A 27,923-nucleotide genomic window follows, 5' to 3' on the forward strand; every position below is an offset into this window, starting at 1 on the left:
GAATCCACTCGTTTTCAGACTCAGCCCTGAGATTACATTAGAGCTAGTTCAAGGCTCCAGTGAGGTCGGCAGTGTGGCAGTGGGGTTGGGAGGGACACAGGCACAGCATGGGAGTGGGTCCAGCCCCAATCCTACCCGAAAGCCTTGAACCAGCTCCTGTGAGGTGCAGAGGCTGGGTGCTGGTATCACTCCCAGCCCCTCTCCTGTTCAGGAGCCCTGAGCCAGTGCTGATGGGTGGGAGCACAACAGTTTTGTTGCCACCCCTCCCTCCTCCTCCTCCTCCTCCTCCTCCTCCCTCCAACCCCACTGGAATCTCCTGATCATATTACCTCCATGGACAAGTTTGACATTAACTCAAGAGATGGAGGTAATACAATCTGGAGATACGTTCCACTGGAAAAGGCCTAACTTTACTATGATGCAAAGGCACTTGGCACATACTGCACTGCTTGAATGCTCAGACATTAGCATTATAGGTGCAGTTAGCATGTGCTCAGTGCAACGTGTAACAAGGCCTAGAGACTGTTGGAATCGCCAATACTGGGGAAATAGGAGGTGTATGTAAAAGAGTGAAATAGGTTAAAACAAATGGGACAAACCACACCAAAGATGTGCAGTGCTGGTCTTGCCAGACCTCAGGGAGCCTGTTCTCCTCTGATGCCACCTTGGAGCTTGTGTCCTTGTTTACACCAGAGCAATGGCAGTGCAGTGTGTGTAAAACACCAGTCAAGCAGAGAAGGAGACTTTGCACACACTTTATATTTACTCTTCACTGTAAGGGGTGATGACCCAATGAGGGAGAGGGTTGGGCTCCTGTTGCCACATGTGTAACTCCCATTGAATTACATGGGGGTAACATGATTACCACTGAGTAGGGAAAATCAGGTTCATGGGTACTGTGACATGATTTGGGATCACCAGAAGAAAGAAACAAAATATTATTTGAAAGATTGCACCATTATTGTGAGATGCAAACTTTGGTCTTGCTTTCTCAGTTAAGTCCTTCAATAGCAAAATGCAACCCATAAAATGCCTGAGGAACACAGACATTTGGAGGCATTTTATCTTTTCCATTTGGGCTTGTTTAAAGCAAGGCCATTTCAAGATAGGATTTTGATCATGCAAACCCATTGGGAAGGACAGAAAATACCAATGAATTATAGCTCTATTTGTGACTATCAAAAAACTATGTCTAAAATAAATAACAAAGAGGGAGGTGGAATTTGATTGAAATCTGGCACAAACCTGATATTTCAGTTTTCTGCTTTATGATCAGAGATCATAGAAACAGAAACATTTCTATAATATAACTTTACTGGATAAAAAATCTGTAGTGTGAAACATTATAATCATAACCAGGCCACAACCATTTTGAGAGAGTAACAATCAGTTAAAACCTAAGCTTAAATGCCTTTGTCAGTTGGAAAAAGTGTATTTGCAATAGAATAATTATAATAATTTGCCCTTGTTTATATTGGGCCGATCTAACTTTAGAAACACTAACGGACTAATCCTTATGAATACCACTGTCAGGGAGATTGGTGTGAGATGAGGATCACTTCCAAGAAGATATTCAGCTCTGTGATATTTGTTTAACAAGCCTCAGCCAAGTTTTGGGGTTTGTCTCAATGAGTATCTTGGAGGTTATGAGTCCACATGAAACAGATGAGTTTTCCAGGGTCTCTTCAAACAGCCAGTTCCTCAGAAAGGACTTGAACATCTGTAATGGCCAGTGAAACAAATAGTTCTCATGTGCTTGTACACCTCCTAAGGTCAAGACTCCTAACAGCTGGGTTTTATGGAGACATGACTAAACAGACAACTCTTCTTTAATGGCTGCAGATCACAAACATTTTTTATGCTTTAAAAGACAGGCTTTCCAAAAGGCGACACAATGATTCCCAATGCTTTAAATGCATAAAGGAATTTAAAGTCACAGTTGCCTGCATAAGTTTAAATGTTCAGCTTAGGTAAGTGGCACCATGCAGAATAGTGCTGATTCCTTCCTGCAGGGTCTGTTTCTGCTTCACTTGAAAGCACAAGCTTACTCTGGAGAGAGTGTAAAATCTATACATTTATGCCAGAGACCCCAAAAAGAAGCTAATGTTTTTTTCCTGATGTCCCATCAATGGATGTTGGACCAGATCCTTGAGGTCTGGCAACACTAGAGTAATTCAATCAGGATGTGACCTTTTACAGTAAGGTCTTCAGAGGAAAATCTGTCCCTGTGCAGAGGGGGTATGGAAGGATTTCACTCCCACTTGAGCCTCAGTTTGAAGAAATTCTGGAGTTCGAGTTGTCCACAGGCCTTGGGCTTGTCCTCAATCCTACAGTATTTTTCAATATTAATGCATCCACGAGAGGTTTCTGAGGCATGATCATTGCTCCCCACTTGCATAAAGTGTGCGCTGCAACTTCCTCCAACTTGCACGGTGACTGTGGATCTGTACTGCATCCTCTTGGCAAAATCCTGCCATTTCCCCTTGGCCTAATTGCTGCCTCACATGGTTTGATTGGTGTGTGCGTGCTCTCGGCTTTGATGCTGTCATGTGCATGCAGCTACCTGCTGCGTGCTGATGGACGCTAACACCCTGCTGCAAAGCCAAGCCAAATTGGGAATCATAATTGGGGATTAAAGTGGAGAGGAGAATGTTCCTGGCTGCTATAAATAAACTGTGGGAGGAGAAATGGGAACAAAAACACTGAAGGTGCTCAGAGTAGACAGGCATTTGATTCCTCCAGCTACAGGGCCAGGACTGCGAGGGACGAAATAGAATGGAGAAAGAGAAGGACTTTAGGCTGCAATTTCCCCACATACTGGTATATGGAAGATATCTAATAGGCATGGAGAACTTGGCCCACTGAGTAACTGGGAATATTGAAGCAGTAAATGTTTTCTTGGTCTATAAATAGTCCACGGAGAACCTCGACTGTTGCCAATATCGTGGTATCTCCGAAAGTACTCTTCGTTTTCTTAATTGGCCCAGACTTTTGATCTGTTTTTTTCTCCACTTCATCCTTCTGGCTACAGGCAACTTCACAACTGATTGGACTTTCCGGGGTTCAGAGTCACGTAGACACTTTTGGGGTGGGGGGGGACACTGTGAGAGAGAGTGACTTTGATAGCTGATCCCACCCATTTCAGACTTCTCAGGTGATGGGGTGAGCGTGCCACATAGTAATAACTGGCAAAGAAGATCAACAGCTAATAGGTCTTATCACAATGAGATCCCCGTGCCCTCACCCTTAAGGCTCTGATTTGTATTGAAAACCCACTTTGTACTGAAGCGAAATTTTTGAATAACAAGAGCTCTCTGTGGTTTATCAGGTACTGGAGAACTACTACAACGCATTGTTTCTTGGGCAGCAAAATGGGCAGGTCTGTTTATTTGGCACCAGGGTTTGAGCCCTAATAAGTGTTGGGTTTTTTGCCAAATATATTGAGCTTCTTATGGCTATTTGCCATGGCATAAGGTAAGGCCTTGTAGATGTACCCACATTAGCTTTTCTCAGCATGGCTACTCAGCCCAGGTGGAGCACTGTGCTAGCTCATGTGGTTGTACTGCTTCTGGTATCTGAGCTGGCTCATTTGGAGATAACTTGTGCATCCCTGCATGGCACTGTATTCCACGCAGGTACTGCCCCGAATATGCTAACCTGTGTGGCTTTATGCCAAGTACACGTGCCTCTCTCTTTCTGCTGCATCTCTCAATCCTCTCTCACCGAATCAGAATGTATTAGAATGATAAAAATACTTCCACGGGGCTAAGCTATGTAGCTTGCCATATTGAATGAAAAAAAACGGTGAACTGCTTAGCATTAGGGAATCATTGTTTAGAATTACAAAATCATAGTTGAACTGAGGACCTGGGGCTAAATATTTGAGGAATGGAAATGTTCATACAATTACAAAATGACCAACATTTTCCAAGCTGTGACTAAACTTCCCCTTGTAACCATCCCTTTCCACATCTGGACCAGCAATGGTTAGACTTCAGCCTGCAAGAATAAAGGGAATTGGCAGTTCATTAGCTAAGTAATGAGAAGCTTCAAAGGATATGTTTTCCTTTTCCAGATTTCCTTTCTCCTAGTGGACCAGTCAGGAAATAACACAAATCTGGCAGTATTATTAAACTGTATGGCTTGGGACATTTTTAATATAGGTCAACAGTTCAAATCTCACCAAGTTGTCATGATCCAAAAAATTAATTAGCCACCTGGTAGTTGTTCTATGAGTGATCTAGGAGTTGCAATCTAGTTCTTATTGGACACATGTCCACGCTATAAAATTACTCTCTTGTGACTGGTGCTTGTAGATGCCCTGTTTGGTTTTCTCAGTGGAAGAGTCTGTGACTGAAAGAGCCCAAAAGCTGAACTTTCACTGTTAAAGAGGTAGACCCTTCCAGGCACTGTTGAGATGCAACTACAAGATCAGTGAGGTGCTATTGATTTCCCCCTTTCCCTGCTCATGCCATCTCTGTTTTGTTCTTGTGGGAATTCATTTTCAAGGACCTGAAAGGCAGTGATGTCTGGAGGGATAGAGCACTGGTTTGGGATGATGCAGACCTGTGTCCTATTCTTGGTTCTGCCACAGGCCTGCTGAGTTACCATAAGCAAGTCACTTCATCTCTGTATTAGAGTTTGTCCATCTACATAAGGAGGAAGAAAAGGGCTATATGAGAACAAGTATGGAGAATAAGCAGGAGGAACTGGCAAATAGGGAATATGATCTCATTGGAAAAACAGAGACCTGGTAGGATGCCACACATGACTGGGCTGTATGCATAGAGGGCTACAGGCAGCACAGAAGGGATTGGGCAGGGAAGAAGGGAGGAGGTGGCTGAATGTCTTCAAGTTGGCAAGCCCAGAGGGACTCCATCTGAGAGTCCCGAGGGAATTGGCTGGAGTCATTGTGGGGACTTTGGCAAAGGTATTTGAAGACTCATGGTGCTTGGGAGAGGTCCCAGAGGACTGGAAAAGGGCCACTGTGGTGCCAGTCTTTAAAAAGGGGAGAAGGGAAGATCTGGGCAACTATAGGCTGGTCAATTTGACCTCAATACCAGGTAGAATTTTAGAAAAAAATATCGAGTCCATTTGTGAGAGACTGGCAGAAGGCATGATGTTGAAGGATAGCCAACATGGTTTGGTTGTGGGCAGGTCATGTCTGAACTATCTTGTCTCCTTCTATGATCAAGTAATGAACAGATTAGATGTGGGAGATGCAGTTGATGTCATACACTTGGATTTTAAAAAGGTTTGATATGGTCTCCCACGATGCTCTTATAAAAAACTGGGGGATTGTGGGCTGGCAGAGTCCACGGTCAGGTGGGTTGGGAACTGGCTAAGGGGTTGAGCCCAGGGAGTGTTTCTGTATCATTTTGTCAGGACATGGCCAGTCGTGTCCTGCAGGGTTCAGTTCTTGGCCCCGCGCTGTTCAACCTCTTTATCAACTATTTAGATGAGGATGACGAAAGCACGCCAGCCAAGTTTGTGGACTATAAAAAGTTATGGGGAAAAGCGGTCACGCTAAGGGATAGGATGCAGATCCAAGTGGACCTGAACAAGCTGGAAAGTTCAGTGGAATGGAACTGGGTGCAGTTCAATAAGGATAAATACAGAGTGCTTCATCTGGGGAGAAGTAACCAGCAACATTAATATAGGTTAGTAGAAGATGCCCTGGTCAACACAATGGCTGAAAAGGGACCTTAGTGTTATGGTTGATCACAGAATGAACATGAGCCACCAATGCAACGCTGTAGTCAACAGAGCTAATAGCATACTGGGATGCATTAGCCAATGCATTGCAAACAAGACTGAAGAAGTGATCCTTCTTCTTTACTCGGTGCTGGTGAGATCTCAGGTGGAGTATGGTGTCAGGGTGCTGCACTTCAAAAAAGACGTGGAGAATCTTGAAAGGGTCCAGAAAAGGGCCACAAGAATGATCAAGGGCCTGGAGGATAAACCTTACAAGGATAGACTAAGGGATCTGGGACTGTTCAGTCTGGGGAAGAGAAGACTGAGAGGGGACTTGGTGGTCATCTGTAAGTATGTAAGGGGTGAGTATCAGGCGGTGGGAGAAAAACTTTTCACTAGGATGCCCCAGGGGAGGACAAGGAGCAATGGTCATAAACTGTTAGAGGATGGCTTCAGGTTGGATGTAAGAAGAACTTTACCATAATGGTGACCACAATCTGGAATAGACTTCCCAAGGAGGTGGTGCAGTTCTCAACCTTGAAAGTCTTCAAAAGGAGACTGAATAGACACCTTGCTGGGATCATTTAATCTCAGCAGTATTCCTGCACAGAACAGGGGGGTTGGACTTGATGACCTTTTGAGGTCCCCTCCAGCTCTTAATTTCTATGATTCTATTATATGATTCTAAGGTATTAAAATCAGCAGTGAGTGATGTATTGGTGCTGTTTTGACTCACGGTATATGTCTGCAAAGTCTTCTAAGTTTGTTCCATGCAAGGAACGTGGTGCCCATAGACTTCTAGCCACTTGAGATACTGCCTCGGTTTGGGGGTGACAAGGTGAACTAAAACTGGCAGTGCAACAGTGATGCAAAACTACCCCAATCATACGTTGATGTTTCTCTACAGCAGAGGTGAGACTATATGTGGCATACTGTGATCATTTCTAGGTACCCCAGAGAAGGAGAGAACCTGGAGGCAATTGAAAGAGCAGCAACAAAAATGAGCCATTTTCTGGCTGGACTGACCTTATTATTTGCAATTTTTATTTACATTATGGCAGTACAGAAGACCTCCACTTGCATCAGGCCCTGAGTTTGTATAGTGCGAGGAACAGTCTATTAAACCTTATCATGTCATGCTAAAGAGGAATATAGGCTGTTTCTTCCTCAGTATCTGATGGTATAAACCTAACTAAGGAAAATGATTTCTTCACAGCAGTCCTAAGGAGTAATGGAGTACAGCAGAGTAAAGGGGATACCAGATGAAAATCTGGACACGTTCTCTGGTGGTTTGTTCATCTAATTACAAAATATTCTCCCATAAGAGGGGCTAGAAGCATTTCAATGCATTAAAAACTAAATAAAGAGTTACAAAGAGAGAACATTCCTGGCCAAAATATCAGTTTGCCCATTTAAATACAATTCTGCCTTCACAAACAGTACTGCCATTGATTGCTGGCTGAGATCTAGGGCAGGGTTATCATGCTCTCCGCTTCTGAGCTTCATTCCACCGACATGGCTAATCACACTGAATAGAGAGATAATATTACAGTGACCTGTGACAGCATAACAGACTAAAAGAGAACATTTTCCCCGGGTACTCCTTCTGGCATAAAATGTGAAACTTCTATGTAAAAGACTAAATGGCATTTTAATATTTCATGGACGCCTCTTCTCCATTTCTATAGTCTTTCACCCTCATTGTCTCAAACTGAAGCCATCACCCGTCACCCCCCTCTTCCTCTTTTTATAAGACAAACAAGGCAATGTTCATGTATACAATCTGTTCTTGGATTTATCCTACATAAGTTTTGTGACGGGCATCTGGGACATTGGTTTGCATTTATCTGTATAGACAATGAGCAGAACCAAACAACTGGGACAGACAAAAATCCTACGTGTAAGAGCATGCCTATGCAGCTGTCCATTGTGTGACTGCAGCTCAGAGGGACATACTTTAGTTAAGTCAGGCACCAATAGTAGCAAGGCGCTCAGTGCAGGTAAGCTGTTTGAGTAGTTTGAATCAGGTTCTGTACCCTCTACTAAAGTCTGTGCTGCCACAGCTTTGTAGCTAGCTATTTTAATTCTAACGGGTATACCTACATGAGCTGTTTTGACACTTTAGGCAATGTTGATGCCATGTAAGTGCCTCCAGGACTGGCATGTGAACCCAATTCTTAAGATGCCAATACTGAATCTTCTGTGCACAAAATCTAAAGCAGAGGTCTAAATGACTCTGACATCAGTTGTGCAGTTTTAGCCTTTCAGTGAGGACATCTACACAAGATGCTTTATTGTGAAGTAGCATAGTTTACTGTGCAGCATCATGTGCATCTACACGTGCACATGCTTACTGTGCAGTAAACCTCACTAATCATGAGTAAATGTGCTACCTGTAAATGTAAATAGCAAATTTACTCACACTTAGTAATGGCACAGTAGTGCTTGTGTAGACGCCTGACTGGGATCAAATCTGCTTCTGGTCAGCCGGCCATCAGGGAGCGGGAGATTGCTCCCTGCCCCTGGGAGCTGCCTGCTGCTGGGGCAGGCTCCGCCACAGGAGCCTGGTTGGAGACTATATCCCCCTGCCCTGGCAGCAGGGAGCTCCAAGCCCCCCTGCTCCGAGATTGCAGTTGGGGAGTGGCGGCTGGGATATCCTTATTTCTCAATGCCAGCTCCATGGACACAGAGTTGGTGTTGGGAGATAAGGGTCTCCCAGCTTGAGACCCATGACCACAGAACTTGGGCTGGGAGATCAGGATCTCCCAGTGCCGGCCCCATGGTTGCCGAGCTGGCAATGGGAGCTTCCTGCTGATGAGGGCTGGAAAGCCTACTCCCTGCCCAGCTCCATAATCGCAGAGCTGGGTGGGGGACAGGCTGGGGACCTTGTTCCCCAATCAGATCCATGAGCGCAGAGCTAGGCGGGGAACACTTTCCCCAGCCTGTTCCTCACCCCGCTCTGCACTCGTGGAGCTGAGCCAGGAACAGACTCCCCAGCCTCTACCCTGCGATCACAGAGTGGGAGCTGGGAGCTGCTCTGGGGCAGGTCCCAGCGGCATGTTCTGATCTGGTGATCAAGGCATGGGACTTGGAAAGAGCTGCAGGGGCCTGGTAGGTCCCAGTCCCTTACCCCAATCTGCTGGTGATGCGGCAGGAGGCTGGGACCTGCCCCACTCCTGAAGCTCTTTCCAAGTCCCCTGCCCCTGATTGGGAAGCCAGGGTTAGGAACTTCCTGTTGCTGGGGTAGGGGGACATTGTCCCTGCACTGGCAACAGGTAGTTGCCTGGGGACAGGGTGCAATGTCCCAGCCTCAGCCAGGAGACAGCTGTCTCCTGGCCCAGTACTCCTTGCCAGCCCCTGGGCTAGCACCCAGGCAGCAGGGGCCCACTGCAGGACCCCAGGGAGCAGCAACAGTTTGTTGCCATTAGCAGCAAATCTGCTCCCATGCCCCTGCATGTGTAGACGCCTGCCCAGGATCGTTTACTCGTGAGTAGTTTACACACAAGTAAACTGATTCCTGATCAAATGCATGTGTAGACACGCCCAATGATTCCAGAACAGTTAATGGATCAAGGCTCTCAGCTACCTCAAAGAATGACCTTCGCTTTTGGAATAACTGTGTGTTCCTGTGGGATAAAGCACATCCCAAAGTAGAGGGCAAAGCACAAGACTGAAAGGATTCTCATTCAAGAGCATCCAGCTACTAGGAAACACTGCAAAACCATCTCCTTCCAAACTCCCCTCCACCATAATATACACAATTAGACTTAAATGAAGAATGGTTTTGCTTTGCCTTGTCTGCAAATGTGAAAGATCAAAACAAAATTTCATTTCAGCTTAATCTGAGGATAATTTTGATGTTTTGACCCCATACACATAACTAGATACTTTGTTATTGTTGCTATCACTCAGAAGTCACTCAGCCATTACAGTGATAGACAGTGGCATAACATTTGAATTAATGTTTCCAAAAATTTATTAGATTAATAGTTTCCAAAACTTTTACCTAACTTATTTTCCTCCAGGACTTTATATGCACCAAATGGCACAGAATGGCAAGTGTTATCAAAGCATTTTCCTGAGGGAAGTTATCCCTCACTGCCCTGAAAATAATTTTGTTCAGCCAAACTCAGAGCAGGAGAGTAACTTCAGAATAACTGAACAAGCCCCTGTGTTGAAACTTTAAGTGAAGCAGGGAAGCTGAATCTGTTTTAAGCTCTTGGTACCATACATGGACTTCAGAAACTTTACCACAACAGCAGATAATTAAAAATAGCCAGCGAGGCTTTCTCAGTTTACATCCAAAAGTAGTTCTTTTGTTTCGCTATCAATTATCTCTATTATGCCTCAGTAAGATTCCTGATGAAAACAAGTTGAGCTGATTCTGCATGTGATATGATCAACACTGCTTTCTTTAACTCCACAATGTACCTGGTGGGACCTTGCAGACTAATTTGATGGATTCTTTCTACAATGCTGAGCACATTTTCCCAACCTCACATGGCCATGACTAAAACTCAGCAATCATGGAAAGAGTACAGTCAACAAAGCTCTTTTGCGCAGTTCTCTGAATTGCATTTCCAGACTTGGAGAGGAACCCTTGTTTAGCATACTCTCTCTCTTTCATTCTCTGTTCCTGTTCTCCTGGCAGTTAGATATAGAAGAGATTATGGCATTTATGACAGCCGTAACCAAATACATTGAAAAAGACTCCCAATTTGACATCTTCCATTGAAAACTGCCATCTTAATAAAACTGTAAAGCCTGTACTGATAGAGAGCTGATGTGGATAACTCAGGGGTTAAACAGTTTTTTGCAAGAGCCCAAAGCCAAACCCAAGCAAATGTCGAGCTTGGTTTACATGGATGTGATTTAAAATTTTCAAGTATAAAATCATAACAATGGGTTGAATTAACAGGCCAGCATTTATGACATTAATGTAAAGCATGAAAATATCACTCTGTAGTGGGGAAACAACAGTGCTATTGGCACAGCTGCTAATCTCTTATTCCCACTGATGAGCAGTAAATCAATGCTTATGACTTGGAGCAAGCAGCCCTTCATTAGGCATTATAAAAGGGGTTGATTTACTATTTGATTAAACCATCTTCTGCCACCTGAAAGCAAGCACTGTAGGAGGGGTTTACATTACCCCAGGGTACCTACACCTAATCTCTTCATGGATGGTGAGGGGGGGGACTATAGCCAGGATACCTAGAAAACATGCTGAACTGTGGCCACTTCCTTCAGTGGCAACCTCAGCTGCGGTATAAAGTTGCCCTGCCTCCAGAGATCAATTCCTCTTGGGGATGTTCCAGCCCAGGTTTGTGAGTGACAGAAATTGCCTCCCGCCCTTGCATCCTTTAGAGTACAGCTGAAGCATTGTGTGGGGCCACAAAATCCAGTGGGATTTTAATTATTACTGCTACATATTAGCTTGTTAAAGGCTTAAAGCCTTGTTTGTGTTCGCAGTTAGGACTCCTTTATAAACCTCTAGCAGTTTAAAAGGGTCTTACAATGGATCCACTTCTATGTCCGTTGAAGATGGGGGAGCAAATGGGGCTACTGTTACACCTTGCATTGGGTTGAGCCTGCAGCCCCTCCATGATTTTCTGCAGATTTCTTAACTTAAAACTGGCTTTGCACAAAGCTGGTAGCAATGTGCGGAAAGGGCTAAGATGCTCTTGGGGCATGTTGTGTGTCTTGGGGAGAAGCATGAAATGATGCAAGTGCATGTGATGTAATTTTGGAGTAAGTTATTCCCATTGGATTGTCCCTGGGGTTTGAGCCTTGGAAATTTGTGCCTCAAAACTGGGAGCCTCAGGCCCCTGAGCCTCATGTTATTGCTGTGAGTTACATGTATATACTGTATTCTCCTTCGTCTCTTTATCGCATAGCCCCTCTCCTTCCCTCTAAGTGCTGCTAGTCTTGACTATCCAACTGGACTTTCCCCACAGCCACATACACCTTACAAGGTACCTACAACCCATACAGAGCCCACCAAGAGCTGATAGACTGCAAGAGACAGAAGGAAATTTCTCCAAGGGATATAGTCTTTTAGGTCCAGTAGACATTTGAAAAATATTATTTGAACCCACCAATTTTCTCCTTCCCAAATTAAGTCCCCATGCTGTTCCTAGCATCCAGCACAGACTCTTGTAGCTGTAAAATCCCAATATCCAGATTGTCACACTGTTTTTTCTCTCTTCACTTTTTCCTCCCCTCTCTTTTGAGATAACAAGAGTGCCCTAGGCAGAGAAAATCTATCAAAGGGGGGAAAATCAGGGGAATGGGAATTAGAGAAGTCCTTTTGAGCGCCAGAAAGATCTCGTTATTGGAATTTGTTTTCACAATTTGTTCCAAGACTGGTAGAAACCAGAAGTTTTAGTAATGTGGTCCTTAGGTTTATTTCATAATCAGGACATCCAGACTCTTGTTCTCAGCATAACTTTTAAAGGTAGATGAAGAAAGGTAATTAAATTTGCTACAGGCTGAAGGTTATAAATTCAGCTGGTGAAATTGATACAGCTCCATCAAAGAGCCAACTCAAGTGGAACTGTTTCAAGGGAGTTATACTAATTTACACCAGCTGGAAGCCTGGCCCAGCAGGAGGGAAGGAGCAAGGGCTTGCTCAATGACACAAGTGTAAAAGGAAATATATATATTTAAAGGTTTAGTGCTGATTAGAAAAAAATATCAGCGTTCAACAGGACTCCAACCTAAAGTGCAATGGAGTACACAGAAGGAATCCCACTGCCTTAAGTAGCCTCTAAACCAGGCTGTTGAATAGGATTCACATTTAACATAGTAGTTAGTTATGGGAACTTGGAAACGGTTTTAGTCCACCGTGCTAATACAGTACAGTAATTCTGTTCAGCAGGGAATCTTTTGATATGTTTGAGCGCAAGCATGCCTTGCTTTTCAATACCTTGTTTTGAGTTTTCCTTTTAATAGAAGAAACCCGAACAAATCATGCTGTAATGTGTTTGAAGCAGACTCTGGTCTTTTGTTCGGTTTTTTTGCCAGCATGTGTTCTTCAAGGACTGCAGATGGCTGGGGATGGCACGCATGAAAGCAATTAGATCCACAGTTGTTGTTTGGCAAGCACCAGTGAGATTCACCTATCAGCATCTTATCTGGGTTCTTGTTTCTCACATAATTCTCATCTGCAGAAGTGTTGTCAACACTGTGGATTGGGCATATTGCTCTGAGAGCTGAGTGAATTATTTACAAGAAATAATTTAGCCACCAAATTTAGCTGCTTTTTCTGCTGAGAATATGAGCTATACCAGCTGTCACATTCTTCAGACTGTATACACTACTCACAATATTTTTGCTGTGCAAATTTTGCTTCTCTCTTCACAGATCATATTAAATCTACAAATTTAGCTGTCTACAGATTGATCAAAAGTCACTCTATGCAACTATTTGCTATTCTAAATACATGTTGCATTGATTTACTGTGATTGGCCATATAAGTCACACTGAGTTATTTCTATAACCTTAACGGGAGAGTTTGCTATCTTTTCTGGTACAAATACTGTACTTGCATGCAAGCCTGATGGTTTATCTTCCTGAGATACCTGCGCTCCTGCTTTTGAAATCGCCTTTTAGTGGATAATTCTGGTAAATACAATTTATTGACATGAATGTTTACAATGGGTGAAAACTGCCTCCCTGCAGACAGCCCAGGTCTACTCTATTTCAAATGAGACTTAAATATTGCACTTTAGTGGCCCCTGGACAGAAATGAATATCGCTTGTTTGTACTTGTAAAATTCTTTCTGTAATGGCGGCTAAAGGAAACTAATCTATAAATTCATGTGAATGTTAACAGATACTGAATATCTGTCCATCTTCTGTCATTCACATCCCAAACCTCTTGGTTTTACATTCCTGTATTTCCACTCGCACTAAATGCCAGGTAAAAGCAAGAGGGTCAGAGTGTCAGCTCTCAGGATATATGAATCTTGCCATAGGGTGTTTATAGGTTGCAGATTTGCGAAGGTGGGGAGGGAGAGATTGTGATTGCCTGCACATCTCATCTTTCATTTAAAAAAAATGTAAGTCTCTAAGTATTTTAAGTTTTGGCAGCACCTAGGGCAATGGGGTCTGGCCTGTGACCGGCATTTACATGCAAATACTAAATGATAATCATAACCACTGCTCTCCAGTGATGCAAAGACAATCCTGAAAGTATTACCTTCAAGAACCTTGAAGGCTCTGAAATGAGAAGATAAAAATTGCTATAGAAACAAAAAGCCATTGTGATATTGAATATCATAATTCTTGAATATTGGGATTGGTGATACAGGGAGATTTGGACCGTTTCTGCTTTGTGTCATTTCCCAGGCTGTCATTTGTCTTTGTTTTCTAATGTTTGATCATGGCTTCACATCTTTGTTTATTCTAGGATCAGTGCAAAGATGTCCTTGGGACTGTAACCTGTACAATCCAGCATTGGAATTGGTATGTGTGCACTTCGTACGGGTGGGCAGGGGAATGGTGTAAATGAAAGTGTGGTATGTTCAGACTGAAAAATTGTTTGCTCCTTCTCTCTCTACCCATCCCAATATTATTCTACAGTTGTTATGTTCTTTCCTTTGGACTTATTTAGGACAGGGTCTGGGGAAAAAAAGGACGCACATTTAGAAGCCAAAGTCCCCTAGATCTCTTACAAAAAAAGATTCTAAAGTCATGGTCCAAAAAGCCGACATGTTTTTCACTATTCCTATGGAACTGATATATTAGAGAGAGAGAGGAAGGACATGAGATGGGACACATAATCCTTTTAATATTCAGTTGGCTAACTAGCATTTTGCTTCAATGAGTATTTCCAGGGAACTGTAATTTTGATGAAGAATGCATGAGGCTGCTGTTGCAAATCTGTGTACCGCCCAGCTTTTAATAAGCAAGCCAGTACCCCAGTCTCATTTTTAACCTTCCTTAATGTTTGTGTGTAATTAGGATGATGATAAGTTCTTGTTCCCATCAGAAACAGCCTATTCAGTTGATGTGTTTCTGGTGCTTTGCATGACACTGGCTTTCCTATTGTTAACTTGTATTCTTGGAAAAACTTACAGGTCTCAAACTAGGCTCTGGGGTTGGTAAAAGCCTTTCAAGGACTTGATGTGAGTGGGCCTAACATGGGTTATAAGCAGAGCTGGGTGGAAGACAGTTTTTCTGTCCAGCAAAACTTTTCTAGGTTTAAAAATTATTACTGTTCTGTATTAGGATGAAACCAAAAACTTTCAATATTCTGGCCCCCCCCTCCCTGCCCCCATCCCCCTGAAAAAAAAAAAAAGCCAGAAAGATTTGCTCCAGATTAGCAAATAGCCTTGTGGGCAGGCTACTCAGCTGGGGTGTAGGAAATGCTAATGTAAATCCTTGCCTGATTTTAAGCAGGGATGTAACCCCGTGAAGCCCCAGCCAATATCTGATTGTCTATTTTGCAAGAGGTCTAAGTCTACAGCCCAGTGGTTAGATCTGGGTGTGGGAAAATAGAGGAGTAGGGATGTAAGCCTAGTACTCCCACAGCCCAGGTGTACAACCTGACCGGGGCCGGTTGGCCAGCGGCGATTTCATCTTTCTTCTTTTGATGGGACATGCCTTGACCTGCAAGACCTTTCCTGGCAAAAGTTTAACTGAACTAGAATGCTCTCACAAAACATTGGACAAATAGGTGTTTTCTAACCTAAAACCAGTTTGTGGAAACAGGTCTTGACCAACTCTCCACTTGAACAGCCTCCCTCCCCACAGGTTTTCAGGTGAGCATTATGATGTTTGTCCACAGAGGGCAAATCTTCATAGTTTCAGCTGAGTTTTGCTTTGCTTGAGCGTAGAACGAAGGCACTCATATGCAAACTAAAATCCAGAACAGACTTATCAGCCCTTTGTGGGTCCAAGCAACCACATTCTGGACAGGCTTGGCACTTAAATACATGTATTCCTATCCTTCCAATTGAGTTCTAGCTTTCAGGAGCACTTGGACCTGGGGTATTTTTGCTCACATCTCCAGGGGTAACAGATTCAATATGAGAAACTTTCTGCTGAGAATTACAAATGTCAAACACTTAAGGATTTTCTCCCGGATTGTAACAAACACTGATAACATTCATTTTCTGGTAGCAGAAGAGTAAAAGCAGGAACAACAAAAGGTTTTTTATATACATTGGTATTTGGAAGCTCACAGTGTTAGTGTGCTTTTGGGTTCCCGAGAAAGCAATTCACTGCAGGCAGGCAATGCAGATACAACATCTGAAGAAGAAATCCATGCCTTGCTTTTAGTTTTGATATCACAGTTCTCTTATTTTGTGCTCAAGTATCTCAACAAAGCTCTGAAATCAAGAGGTATTCATGGAAGTGACAAACAGGAGGCAGGTGCTGCTGGCTGAATTGCTCAAAAGATCATTAAAAAACCCTTTGAATTCAAGTGCCAGTGAAAAACGTATTATTATGGGGACTAAACAGTCTCTCCATTTAATAAATTTAGGCAAAGCACCTGGAAGCAACATGCATTGTCAGATTCCTGGCAAGGCATTCACATGAAAGTCACTGAACTGCATCTCACCTACAGTTCAAACAGCCCTGCATACCCTTATTTATGCCACCCCCTAAGGATCCTTCCTAAGGATTTTTCAAAGAAGCTTTTATACTGAAATAAACAATCCCCCAAAGGATTGCCAGGCAGCTGTTGCTTTAAAATTCCCTGGCTATAATAAAAATAGACTTGAGTTTCTGCAAAATGCAAGAATACCAAGACTTAGCTTTTCCTTGCATACACACACACACACACATACATGTGCACACATACATGTTCTATACTATAACATCTGTAAAACATTTTGTCTGATCTTTGTCAACTGAAATGCTGGTTTGAATACAATGCTTAATGACACTTTAAAATCAAAATCTTGCATCTTTCAGCTACAATGGAAAAAAAAGGCTCTATGAGCGTAAAAACATCTCCAGTAATGACCTCAGAGCCAGCAATATCTCTCAGAAAGGTGACTACATCTTCTCTCCAAGTTTATTTTGCTTGAGCTCTGCAGAAAGGCCCTGTGTGTTGAGGAAGGAAAAGGTTGGGAAGGAGGGAGGGTAAGAACTGCAGGTCTCTTACCTCTGCTGCTGGCATACAGGATCACCAGGGCGACCACAGCACAAGTCATGAGAAGCAGCAGAACAGACAGACCGATGGCCACAAAGCTCCGGGATTTTTTCCCAGATTTCGTTGATTTTTCTACAATATCCATTTGACTTTCTGATTTCCCCATTATTGTAACTCTAAAACAGGATGGGGAGAGGGGGAGAAAAAATTAATCACACAGCTAGCTCAGCAGGAGAGCAAAATGCATAGCTGATCAGGCAGAGAGGAGGATATAGGATGCCACTAGACAGACGGGCGGACAGACAGAGAGACAGATGGAAATAAAAGATCAGAATAATTACATGTATTTATCCATTTGATTGTCCACAGATTTCCCAACCTCATTCTCCATTTCTAGTGCCTACAGAACCGACAGCGCGTGCTGGGGACTCTTTCACGCTCTGTTTGCTAGATCCAGATGGAGCAGTGTCCTAACTTACGGAGTCTTCCTGGGAAGTGTAAAGAGAGTCTCATGATCTGGCTGGGCAACTCCTTTTCCCCCAAAAGCCAGTCCCAAAGGCAAAGGAGGGTGAGAGACTGCCCCTTCTTCTCCCCACTTCGAAGAGTGTCTTGTGGTTCCCAGGACCTTCCCGAAGAACTTTTCTCTGAGGATCCAGGTACCTCCACCAGGCTCTGCTAAAAGCCGTAGAATCCAAAGGGTGCCAGTCTCTCTGTTGTGCTTGCTTTCCCCTGGGCAGAGCAGGAGGATTCAGAATACGAGAGCCCCCCAGAATAGGTGGCAGGCTCCTGTTTCATGAAGGCTTCCACCCTCCAGCCTCGCAATCTTCCCAGAGCCATTCCCAAACTTCTGAACTCGGCTGTGTGCTGTGTTCCTAGCTTCAAGCAAATGATCCTGAGCAGCAGGGGGAGGAGGGGTTGCTTCGCAGAGACAGACCGAGGGCTATGTACTCAGAAAAGCAAGCAGCCAAGATTCTGCTAAGTTCCCTCATGCTTTCTAGGGATCTCCTTGCCTTTTCCCTCAGCCACTGGGCTCAGCAGCCTGCTGGGGTTATTCAGGGGAAGAAGAGGGATGTTCTGTCAAGAGAAGACCTCCCTGCTGGGAGTGTACTAGGGATTTTGGGTTGCAATATATTGGGTTGCTTTCTCTGCCTTGAAAACACATTTATTCCAGGATTGAAATGTAGATTGCACAGAGGGTCCCAGACTCTCAGGATGATTTGTAAGGGAAGGAGGGACCAGGTTGGACATATGGCTTCCTTTTGATTTATTTTTTTTTTCATGTTTTCAATCCAAATGTACAGTGCTGATAGGGGAACGGTGGGAGCTGGGGATCATTTCCACCCCCAAACAGCATAGGCTGACTGTTGTTGCTACTCTGACCCAAGCACGCAGTCAATATTCATGATCTGTTGGGTATTTTCTGTCAAGGAGAGGGTCACATATTTCTCTGATATAAAACCAGTTTAAATAGCAGAGATGTACCAACTCCTGTTTTCCTAATCACAACAGGAATCAGACTGCAGGGGACAATTTCCTTGCTCAATGCCCCAAGCCTCTTTTTCCACTCAGCACTTTGTCAAAAAGCACTCTTTTCTGTTTTTCTCGAGGGCTCACTAAAAGAGCTCTTCTGCACTTTGCTACATGCCTCCCCTGTTTCTTTCATGCTTCTTAGCTAGTTGGTTGCTTCTCTCCCTCTCTCTCTCATACACACACTCACATCCAGCTCCACCACAACAATACCCTTTCCTTTACCTTCAGCCTCCTACCAACATAGTTTGGCTCTTGACTGGCCTTGCATATGGCCCGTATTTTCTGTGGTGGCTCCAATTGCTTCAGTTATATTACTCCAAAAGGAGCTTAACCTCTTCTTCCTGAATAAATCTGCAATGAGGTTTCACCCAGCCCCAAGCACAGTGGCATCCAGGGATACGTAGGCAGTGTCAGAGTAAACCTGCCATTGGCCGAGTAAGTCATGCCAATGGAGAGAGGGAGAGATGTGGCTATCACTTTCTGGATGCCTTTGACTCCCAGTTCACATGACAAAGATGTCCTTTCAACATCAGATTGACAGGGAAGCCTGTGACATGAGTCTAGAATGAGGCTCTGGGGTCCATACCAGAAGAGAGACAGATAGAGCTTCAGTGGGAGCACTTTCCCTTTTCCTGTTGCAATTCCCTACCTCAGAGCTAATTTGCAAAATAACTTTTGTCCCAATCCTTTTAGTTACTGCAGTCAATTGGGAGTTCAGTGCCCAAATAACTTTAAGGAGCTGGGCCTTAGTTACATCCTTTGTTTTTGTAACTACTCGAGGGGGACATTTCCAGTGTACTGGGCACTTTTCCCAGACTAAAACCTTTGTACATAAAAACAGGGGTGTTTTAGGTTCTACAAATACAAATTAAAAAAAAATACTTATAGCTAATGGCCCAAAATCTTGCAGCTCAGCATCCAAATGTGATAATTTGATCAGATCTTAATGCTAGGTAATGGCATTCCTAGTCAGGGTTTGGATGGGGACAGTTCATGGAACATCAACAGCGGTCAGCCTTGAAAGTTATCAGTTGTCTTAGGGAATCATATATTGTTATGTGACTACATTATTTTCAGTAGTGACCTTATGAAAAGAGCAAGCCACTCTGATCTACCTGAAATCTGGCAGTCAGCCTAAGAACAAATATGGTACATGCTAGGAATATTTTTCAAGAAATCAAGTGGCTTCCACATGCCTTTTTTTTCCTGTGTGAGCATCAGTATTGGCCAATCCTGTTTTAAAATTCATTATAAGACAGAACATGTATTTAGGATTGTTTTAACTAAGGCTGTAATAAAGATGTACCTGGGGGGTACATGAAATATCTGTGACAAATAGCTGAACACCCCATTAACACACCCTTTCTAACCCTGGTATTGTATGATACTCACAGAAAATGGTTAATAAACTCAGATGGGATGGCCCTAATAGAGCCTGTAGCCAGTAAAGTGTCTCATCATTCTTAATCTGTTGGTGAAATAACCTGCTAAGTAGTTTAACTGAAACAATTATAGATGATTCAGGCAGCCATTGGCTAATTTAATACCAGCGATCCTTACAAGAAACCTTTATGCCTCTTGACTCAGGCTGGCATGTGTGGTATGTCTTTGGTAAAACAGAAAAGAAACATATATTTTTTCCTTACTTACTGTCTATGGAAAAACTTGCCTCCAAGGAGAGAGAAACAGAACTGTCATTAGAGTCAGTTCACAGGACTCATGATAATATATAGCAGGGACTGGAATTATGCTTTTAATCTGATACATTGAACATAGAGGTAAATATTCATTTTTTAGACTCATTGGTAAGCATGGTGTTATCATTATTTGTCTTATTGATTAGGACATGACATAGTTTCAGTTAGCATTGGAGTTTGACTTGGCATGAGCTATAAACTAAAAGCAGAATGACAGAGATACTGATGCTACAGGTAAAGAGATATTGATGCTTGTGCTGTGTATGTTTTTGATTTAAGACAGACTACTCAGACTACTAAATTTAACAAGACTACTAAATTGTTTTGCTTTAAAGAAAAAAAAAAACCCTCATCATTCTAGCAGGAGAGGGACCAGAAATTGTAAAGGACACATCTGCAGAATCATTAATTCTTTTGATCTCGAACAACTTCTCTGTGGTCACTGGAATAGGGTAATCACTCATTCCGACAGTTCTCCAACATGGCAGTGATGTCCCTTTTCTGTTCATTGCTTCTGAGGGAAAGGACTTATTTTGGTCTCTGACAGAGCATCGATATCACCTTGTAGCCCTCATGGCAAAAGCAACATCATAATGCAAGCCATTAATAGCATTTTTCTCATATGACGAACATTTTGCCCATTCATGGAAGAAGTTCAGTGTCATTATCCCTCTTGCAGAGATGGGAAGACCAAGGGGTAAAGAGGCACTGTGTCTTGGTATCTGGTGAAAAAGCAGGTCACTGACAGAGTTAGTTACTCTGGTTTTCTTTCTGGTCCAGGTTACTCCCTGGGTTCAGTCTTTTACCACTGAAGATGTAAAACCAATTGCTTTAAAGAAAATGAAATGTTAAGGAGAAATCAAATGGGGAAAATTTCTTTTCTAAAAGTTCTTGTTCTATTAGAGTTTTCACTTGCTGGAAAGTTTACGCTCCAGAGAAGGATCTGAAAGTTTTGGTAGATTCAATGTGAATCTATAGCGTGAAGTAGCTGCACAAAAAGCAACTGTGACTTGGGGATGCATCAATAGAGGCATTAGGTGCAAGACATGGGAGGTGGTAGAGCACTGGTTAGCTTTCATCTAAATCAGGGGTGCTCAACCTGTGGCCTGCAGGCCACATGCAGCCTGCAGAAACATCACAGCTGGCCCATGGGGCTCCCCACAGGTCTGGAAATGTGGTAATGGGAGAGCAGTGGTCATTAATATGGGCACTCTCCCCCACTACCAACTTCCCAAGCCACAATTTCTGCCTGGCTGGTCTGAGCTTCCTTCTCTTGCCATGGGGCTACCCTTCCTTCCTACAGGGCCAGGTCCAGCTCCTTTCCCCTGTGGAGCTATGTTGGGCTGGCTTGCCCCCTGCCCCCCTCTGCACAGCTAGATGGTGCCCCCCACACCCACCCCAGGCACCAGATCAGGACCACTAGCTAGATCTGGCTCATGGATGGATTGGACACTGCTAATTTGGCCCACTGTGGGGAAGGATTTCATAGGGTTTAATAGTTGGTAGGGTCGGAAGGGACCTGAGCAGATCAAGTCTGACCCCCTGCCATGGGCAGGAAAGAATGCTGGGGTCAAACAACCCCAGCTAGGTGATTATCTAGCCTCCTTTTGAAGACCCCCAGGGTAGAAGCGAGCACCACTTCCCTTGGAAGTTGGTTCCAAGTCCTAGCCTCCCTGACTGTGAAATAGTGTCTCCTGATGTCTAGCCTGAATTTACTCTCCATCAACTTATGGCCGTTCTTCCTTGTTACTCCTGGTAGTGCTCGGGGGAACAGGGACTTTCCCATTGCCTGCTGGTCCCCCTTGGCCAGTTTATAGATGGCCCCCAGATCCCCTCTCAGCCTTCTTTTGTGAAGGCTGAACAGGTTCAGGTCCTGTAGCCTCCCCTTGTAGGGCCTGCCGTGCTGCCCCCTGATCATGTGAGTGGCCCTCCTCTGGATGCTGTCCACATCCCACCTAAAGTGCGGCACCCAGAACTGGACGCAGTACTCCAACTGTGGCCTGACCAGTATCGCATAGAGGGGGAGGATCACCTCCTTGGACCTGCTCGTGATGCATCTATGGATGCATGACAAGGTATGGTTAGCCTTCCTGACCATGTCCTCACATTGTCGGCCCATGTTCATCTTGGAGTCAATAATGACTCCAAAATCCCTTTCTGCCTCTGTGCTGACGAGAAGGGAGTTCCCCAGCCTGTAGGTCTGCTGCTGGTTCTTCCTCCCCAGGTGCAATACCTTGCACTTGTCCGTATTGAAGCCCATCCTGTTCTCATCCGCTCACCCCTCTAACCTGTCCAGATCTAATTGCAGCCTGTCCCTCTCCTCCAGCATGCCCACTTCCCCCCACATCTTAGTGTCATCCGCGAATTTGAACAAGGTGCTTTTCACCCCCTCATCCAAATCACTGATGAAGATGTTGAAGAGTGCAGGTCCAAGGACCGAGCCCTGGGGGACCCCACTGCCCACATCCCTCCAGGTCAAAAATGACCCATCCACCACCACTCTCTCGGTGCGGCCCTCCAGCCAATTAGTGACCCATCTGACCGTGTAGGCATCAACACCACAGTCGTCTAATTTTTTAATGAGAATGGGGTGAGAGACAGGTGTCGAAGGCCTTCCTAAAGTCCGAAAGATTACGTCCACCATGACACCTCAATCCAAGGATTTTGTGACCTGGTCGTAGAAGGCCACCAGGTTGGCCTGACAGGACCTGCCTCTAATGAACCCATGTTGGTTGCCCCTAAGCATAATCTCCTCTGCTGGTCCCTTGCAGATATGCACCTGGATAATGTTCTCAAAGAGCTTCCCCAGGACTGAGGTAAGACTAACAGGCCTATAGTTTCCTGGATCCTCTTTTCTTCCTTTTCCTGGATCCTTCCTCCCTTTTCAGCTTTATCACTGATCTAAAGTATTGGGTGCAGTTTTGGGCTTCACATTATAAAAAGGACATGGAGAGGTTAGAGAGGGTCCAGAGGCAAGTGGTAAAAATGATAAAGGGCTTGGAAGGCAAGTAATATGAGAAGTTGAAGGAAATAAGCATGTTCAGCTTGTGAAAAAGCCATTTAAGAGGGGATATGATTGCAGTCCTCATATACTTCAAGGGCTGTCATAAAAAACAAGGGAAAATGCCTTTCCTTTCTTGCTGCAGAGAGGAGGACATGGATCAGTGGCTTGAAGTTGCAGTGAAGAAGGTTTAGATTTGATACAAGGAAACTCTTCTTGACTGTTATAACAGTGAGGCACTGGAATAGACTGCCTAAGGAAGTTGTGGACTCTCCATCACTAGAGGTGTTCAAGACGAGGTTGGATAGCCACTGGTCAGGAATGATCTGGGTGTAGCTGTGCTTGTGTTCTTCTACAGCCACTTCCCATACTTCTGGGCTTTGCTGGTTTCCACCTGGGCCTAGGAGGGAACTCTCTCCCCCTCCCCACGTACACATATCAGCGTTTTTTTTCTTGTTAAAGTCTTCCTCAGAGGCATTGGGTGTTGGCTGCAGCCCATGCTGGGAACTTTGACTGAAGTGTGCCAATGCTCCAGGGGGGGTGGGAATTAAACCTGGAGGTTCCTGGTTAGAGGGTCTTGCCCCTTTGCTTAGGACCAATCGTCATATTTGGGGTCAAGAAGCAATTTTATCTTGTGGTCAGATTGGTATGGACTATGGGGGTTTTTTTTGCCTTCCTCTGTATTAGGGGCATGGCTTTCTTCCTGGAATCTCTTGAGCATATATTAATACCCTTTGCAGCAGCAGGATGTTGGCTGATGTGGTCTCCCTGCTTTGCCTGTGGCAGGTTAGGCTGTTATGTCTTTGGCTTTGTATCAGTATCAGTGTTGATGTGTAATTTTGCCAAGAGCTTTGCTTATATAATGGGTTTGTCTAGGATGGTTTGGCTAGGGATGATCTTGCCTCAGGCAGGGGGTTGGACTAAATGACTTATGGGGGTCCCTTCCAGCCCTACTTCTTTATGATTCTATGGAAATGATAAGGGAGTTGCTGTTCGCTTTCTGTTGCTCTAAAAGGATCAATGATTTAAAAGTCCATGTTTGTTTTTCTTTATCAATAGTGGGGGCTTCGCAATTATTTCATATATGAAGAAATCTGGACCAATTAAGACCACATAGTGAAAAAGTTACAGGTTAAAAATAAAGCCCCAAAGAGTAGGTTTTAAAGTACTGTACCTGAGGTGGAGGGGAGCGAGTGTCCAGTCACCTCTCTGGCTTACTGTTCCCTTTTGATGTTATTTTCATTGTGACACCAGCCCAGAAAACAGAGTTTGTTACTACTGAGGTTATTCCCCTTAGTCACAGGAGACTTCAGATGCAACAGAGCTACTGCAATTTCAATGTAGAGAGTTAGGGACAAAGTATTCTTACACAAGATTGTCCTCCTCCTCAGGATGGAATGGCTGGACAGACCTGGATAGAAAGACCCTAGACCTGAATAGCAACAGCTTAGCTGTTATTGCACTAATGTGTGATTTGGAAGAGAGGGTAAATTCCCTACTGGTCTCAGTTTAGGGTAAGAATTTGAATGTGGGTTTACCACATCCCAGATACATGCCCTAATCATTTGTTGATTGGCTCTTTCAGGAGTGGCTTTTTTCTTTCTTATTTTTTTCTTTTGAAAGAACTTCTGAAGGTCTGTTCTGATCCTGATGCAGAAGGAAACCATACCTTGAAAGCTCAAAATATTGTATGAAGCAGAACTCCTGTCTTTTGGCCAGCCTTGAAATGAGGTCAAAGAGAGTCTGGGAGAGTGATGCACTCTTGTACATGGTTGTTTCACAGTGCTTTGGTTAGCAGGCTCCTGGTAGGGGTTGGTGGATCCAGTGACTGAATGTGGACAGTGGAGGTAGGGCACTGTGTTTCCTCTGCCCTTAAGGCACTGCAGAAATGCTACTGACAACGATGTCCTGTTCTCTCACCAGTGTAATGCTCAGCTAAGCTGAAGCTGATGTCCGGAGTACCAGCATGAGACAAGGATAGGCTAGAGGGTAGTGAATAGAGAAATGAATCCCAGCATTTGGTAAAACCACAGTTGCAATGCTATATCCAAATCCACTGTCCACCCTTCAAGAAGGAGCTGGAAATAGCCATTCGAGTTCAAGGCAGGCCACAAAAATGATCCAGAGTTTGAAAAATAAGGTTCACAATAGGAAGCTTAGCAAGCCCCTCTATTCAGCTTTGTCAAAGAGCAGTTGAGAAGCAATTTGCTCACAGCTTGTAAGGACTAGCACATAGAAAAAGAGACCTGATAGCAGGGAAGACACTTTTCAACCTTATAGACAAGGTCCAGTGGTTGAAAACTGAAATTAGACAAATTCAACCTCAGAATAATAGGCATTGTTCTAGTTGGGAAGGTAATTAAACCTGGAGCCACTTACCAGAGGAGACAATGGACTCACTATTATTTAGTCATTATTGAGAAATAAAATATCTTTGGAAAGGTACATTTTAATCCATTTTCTGAAAGAAATTCTACCATTTGCATGTGAAGGGAGTCGAGCAGGACATTCCCAGTGATACTTTCTGGCCTTGGAGCCTGTATATCTGTCAACCTATAAATGCCCCCATTCATTCCCTAGTTTAGGGTTGTTGGTTGTAGCTGTGTTGGTCTAAGGACATAAGTAGACATGGTTTTGGGGGTAAATATGATAGCTTTTACTAGACCAACTAAATAGTCAGAAAAACTGTTCTTTGCAAGCTTTTGGGTACAAACACCCTGCTGTACCCAAAAGCTTGCAAAGAACAGTTTTCCTGACTATTTAGTTGTTCTAATAAAAGATACTACATTTACCCAAAGAACCTTGTCTGCCCATTCTTTCCCTTTCCTTGTGGGCCATGGCCAGAACAGGAAGCTCTGCATTTTTCATAGCATGGTCACAACTCTTACAATTCTGCAGCAAGATGATGATTATAATCAAATACAATCAATATAATATAATCAAATATAATCAAATATAATAATTTTTTTCTGGTTGCTGGCAGAGATAGGGAAAGATTCCTTCCTCCTGTCATGCCTTTGTGTTTTTGTCCTCCAAAACATTAGGGGTTAGCCAAGGGCAAGGGTGGGACACTGGGACACTGGAAAGGGTGTTCTAGCCAGTAGTGCCAAATGTGTATTTATCTTGTTGACAGTAGCTAAGTTCTTAGCAGGTCTACAGGAGCTGTAGTAAGTGGATGGCTCTGCAGGTATTTTCTAGCCTTTCCCAACTTATCTAAAAGTCTTTGCCTTTTGTTGGAGACCTAGTGGACATGAAATGCAAACACTTCACAAAAGTCAGTCAAAAAGAAGTGCGCCTCATTAGTTCCCTAGCAAGTGCATTGCAAAATACATACGTTGCTTCACTCATATATATTTAATTTGAGAATTGCATAGCATCGCAAATATGTTATGCACTACATTTAGGCATTAACTGTATAGAAAACAAGACATTCTTTTTTACGGAGCTGAAACCTCTCTGGTATAGATATAAGGAAAAGATTAAACAGGCTATCATTTTGTCAAAGATCTTTCTTAAAAGCTAGTCAAAGTAGGAATTTTATAAATGCTGAAAAGCTGAAAAATCGGCATGAATGTGAACTGTCAAACTTGTCCCCAAAGGACAGCACTTCTATGGCTGCTATTTCTCTTCCCTTTCCAGGATACAAAACTGATGGTGTCCAATATGGTAGAAAGAGTTAAATCTCCATTCCAGCTCTCCTTAATAATCTCCTAGCAGCTGCAGGGGCAGAGAGAATCTTCTTTCTGAAATCTTCTTTCTGAAATCTTTGGCGGGTGTGTCATATCCACGTGTTCAGGGTCACACTGCTCCTCAAATATGGAGGTTGGAAGGAATTGTCCTCATCCAGTCAGGTTAGCAGGGGTAGTGGGGGAAGAGAGAGTTCACCTTCTGCTCTGCGCAGGTTGTGACTTGCCTACTGGGCTCTTCTGGGGACACCTCACCCTAAGGCATTGGTGGCAAGACAGTTTCTCTTCTTCTCTGCCTGTGGTGCTCAACAGTTTCATCTCCTGATGCTTGAAGTGCTTTAGCCCAAGTTATGAGTTCAGTATAGAGACAACTGAGTGAAGTTTAGGTGCTAGAGGAGGTCAGAATATGTGCTCTAATAATAGCCTTAAACTCTCTGGCATGAGGGACTTCTTGGACAGAAGCAGTGGAGGCTTCCCTTCTGTGGTGCTCTGAGCTGTGTCTGGGCTCTTCTGCTCAAATGGGAATAGTAAGGAGCTGTCTTGCAGGGATCAAACAACTACATCTGAACTTAAAACTCCAAGGCTCCTAAAGCTATCATAAACACATGGAGAGTAGGGTCAACACATGTCAAAGGCCTCCTCTGCATGGTGGTGTGGCACAGTGGTTATCTCAATGTTTCCATTTCTTCCTGTCAGATGCCCTGAGTCCCCAAAGAACTGACCTACATTCAGGGAAAATGGGAGAGAAGATCAGAGTCCACGGATTTCCAGCTTCCACTGTTTTCTCTAAATAAATGGAGTTGGTGAAAGGGCCTCAGTGAAGTCCTGATTCTATGGGCTTTCCCCCGAAGCCTTGAGAGTGCTGTAGGAAGATGTCTTCTCTCCAACATTTGAGTGAAGAGGCAGGATGAAAAGACGGAGGGCTCTTGTGTACTGCCTTTCCATGACTGGGAATTGCTGGTACATTGTGGTACAAATGCTGCTGCTGTGAACCTGTGGATGGAGCCTGGGTTTGCCAAGTCCTCCTGTGGTATTGTCAAATGAGTAAAAAGCCTTGGGCATTATGATGCAGCCGGTGAGGATTCTATACAGGCCCTCGTTACCAGGCAATCTGCTACTGTAGTTGAGCAGACCTCTCTTTTCTTTCCCCATGTAACAGTGGCAGGAACCTTCCTCTCCTGTCTCTTGCTTGTTGGCAAGAAGGAGTG

The 27,923-nt window shown here is 43.9% G+C and overlaps 1 protein-coding gene and 1 long non-coding RNA gene across 6 annotated transcripts in view; one reads left to right on the forward strand and one right to left on the reverse strand.

The window, feature by feature from the left end:
• Window positions 1–27,923, reverse strand: part of MMEL1 (membrane metalloendopeptidase like 1) — a 79,018-nt gene that overhangs the window by 48,303 nt on the left and 2,792 nt on the right. The window contains exons 1-2 of one of the 5 annotated variants that reach the window (XM_019493959.2): window positions 18,554–18,638; window positions 16,814–16,977 (exon numbers count right to left, since the gene is read on the reverse strand). In XM_019493959.2, coding sequence (XP_019349504.1) covers window positions 16,814–16,967 — 154 coding nt within the window. In that variant the 5' untranslated portion in view covers window positions 16,968–16,977; window positions 18,554–18,638. Of the gene's footprint in view, window positions 1–16,813; window positions 16,978–17,142; window positions 17,843–18,553; window positions 18,639–27,923 lie in introns of those variants that run through there. The other 4 variants (XM_019493960.2, XM_019493956.2, XM_014605790.3 and 1 more) reach the window with 4 other exon arrangements.
• LOC109284718 (uncharacterized) overlaps window positions 1–27,923 on the forward strand; it is a 64,856-nt gene that overhangs the window by 11,923 nt on the left and 25,010 nt on the right. Inside the window, exon 2 of the long non-coding RNA XR_002092284.2 lies at window positions 14,108–14,163. This is a non-coding gene — a long non-coding RNA (uncharacterized LOC109284718). The remainder of the gene's footprint in view (window positions 1–14,107; window positions 14,164–27,923) is intronic.

Source organism: Alligator mississippiensis, chromosome 13 (genome assembly GCF_030867095.1).
Source record: "Alligator mississippiensis isolate rAllMis1 chromosome 13, rAllMis1, whole genome shotgun sequence".
NCBI lineage: Eukaryota > Metazoa > Chordata > Crocodylia > Alligatoridae > Alligator > Alligator mississippiensis.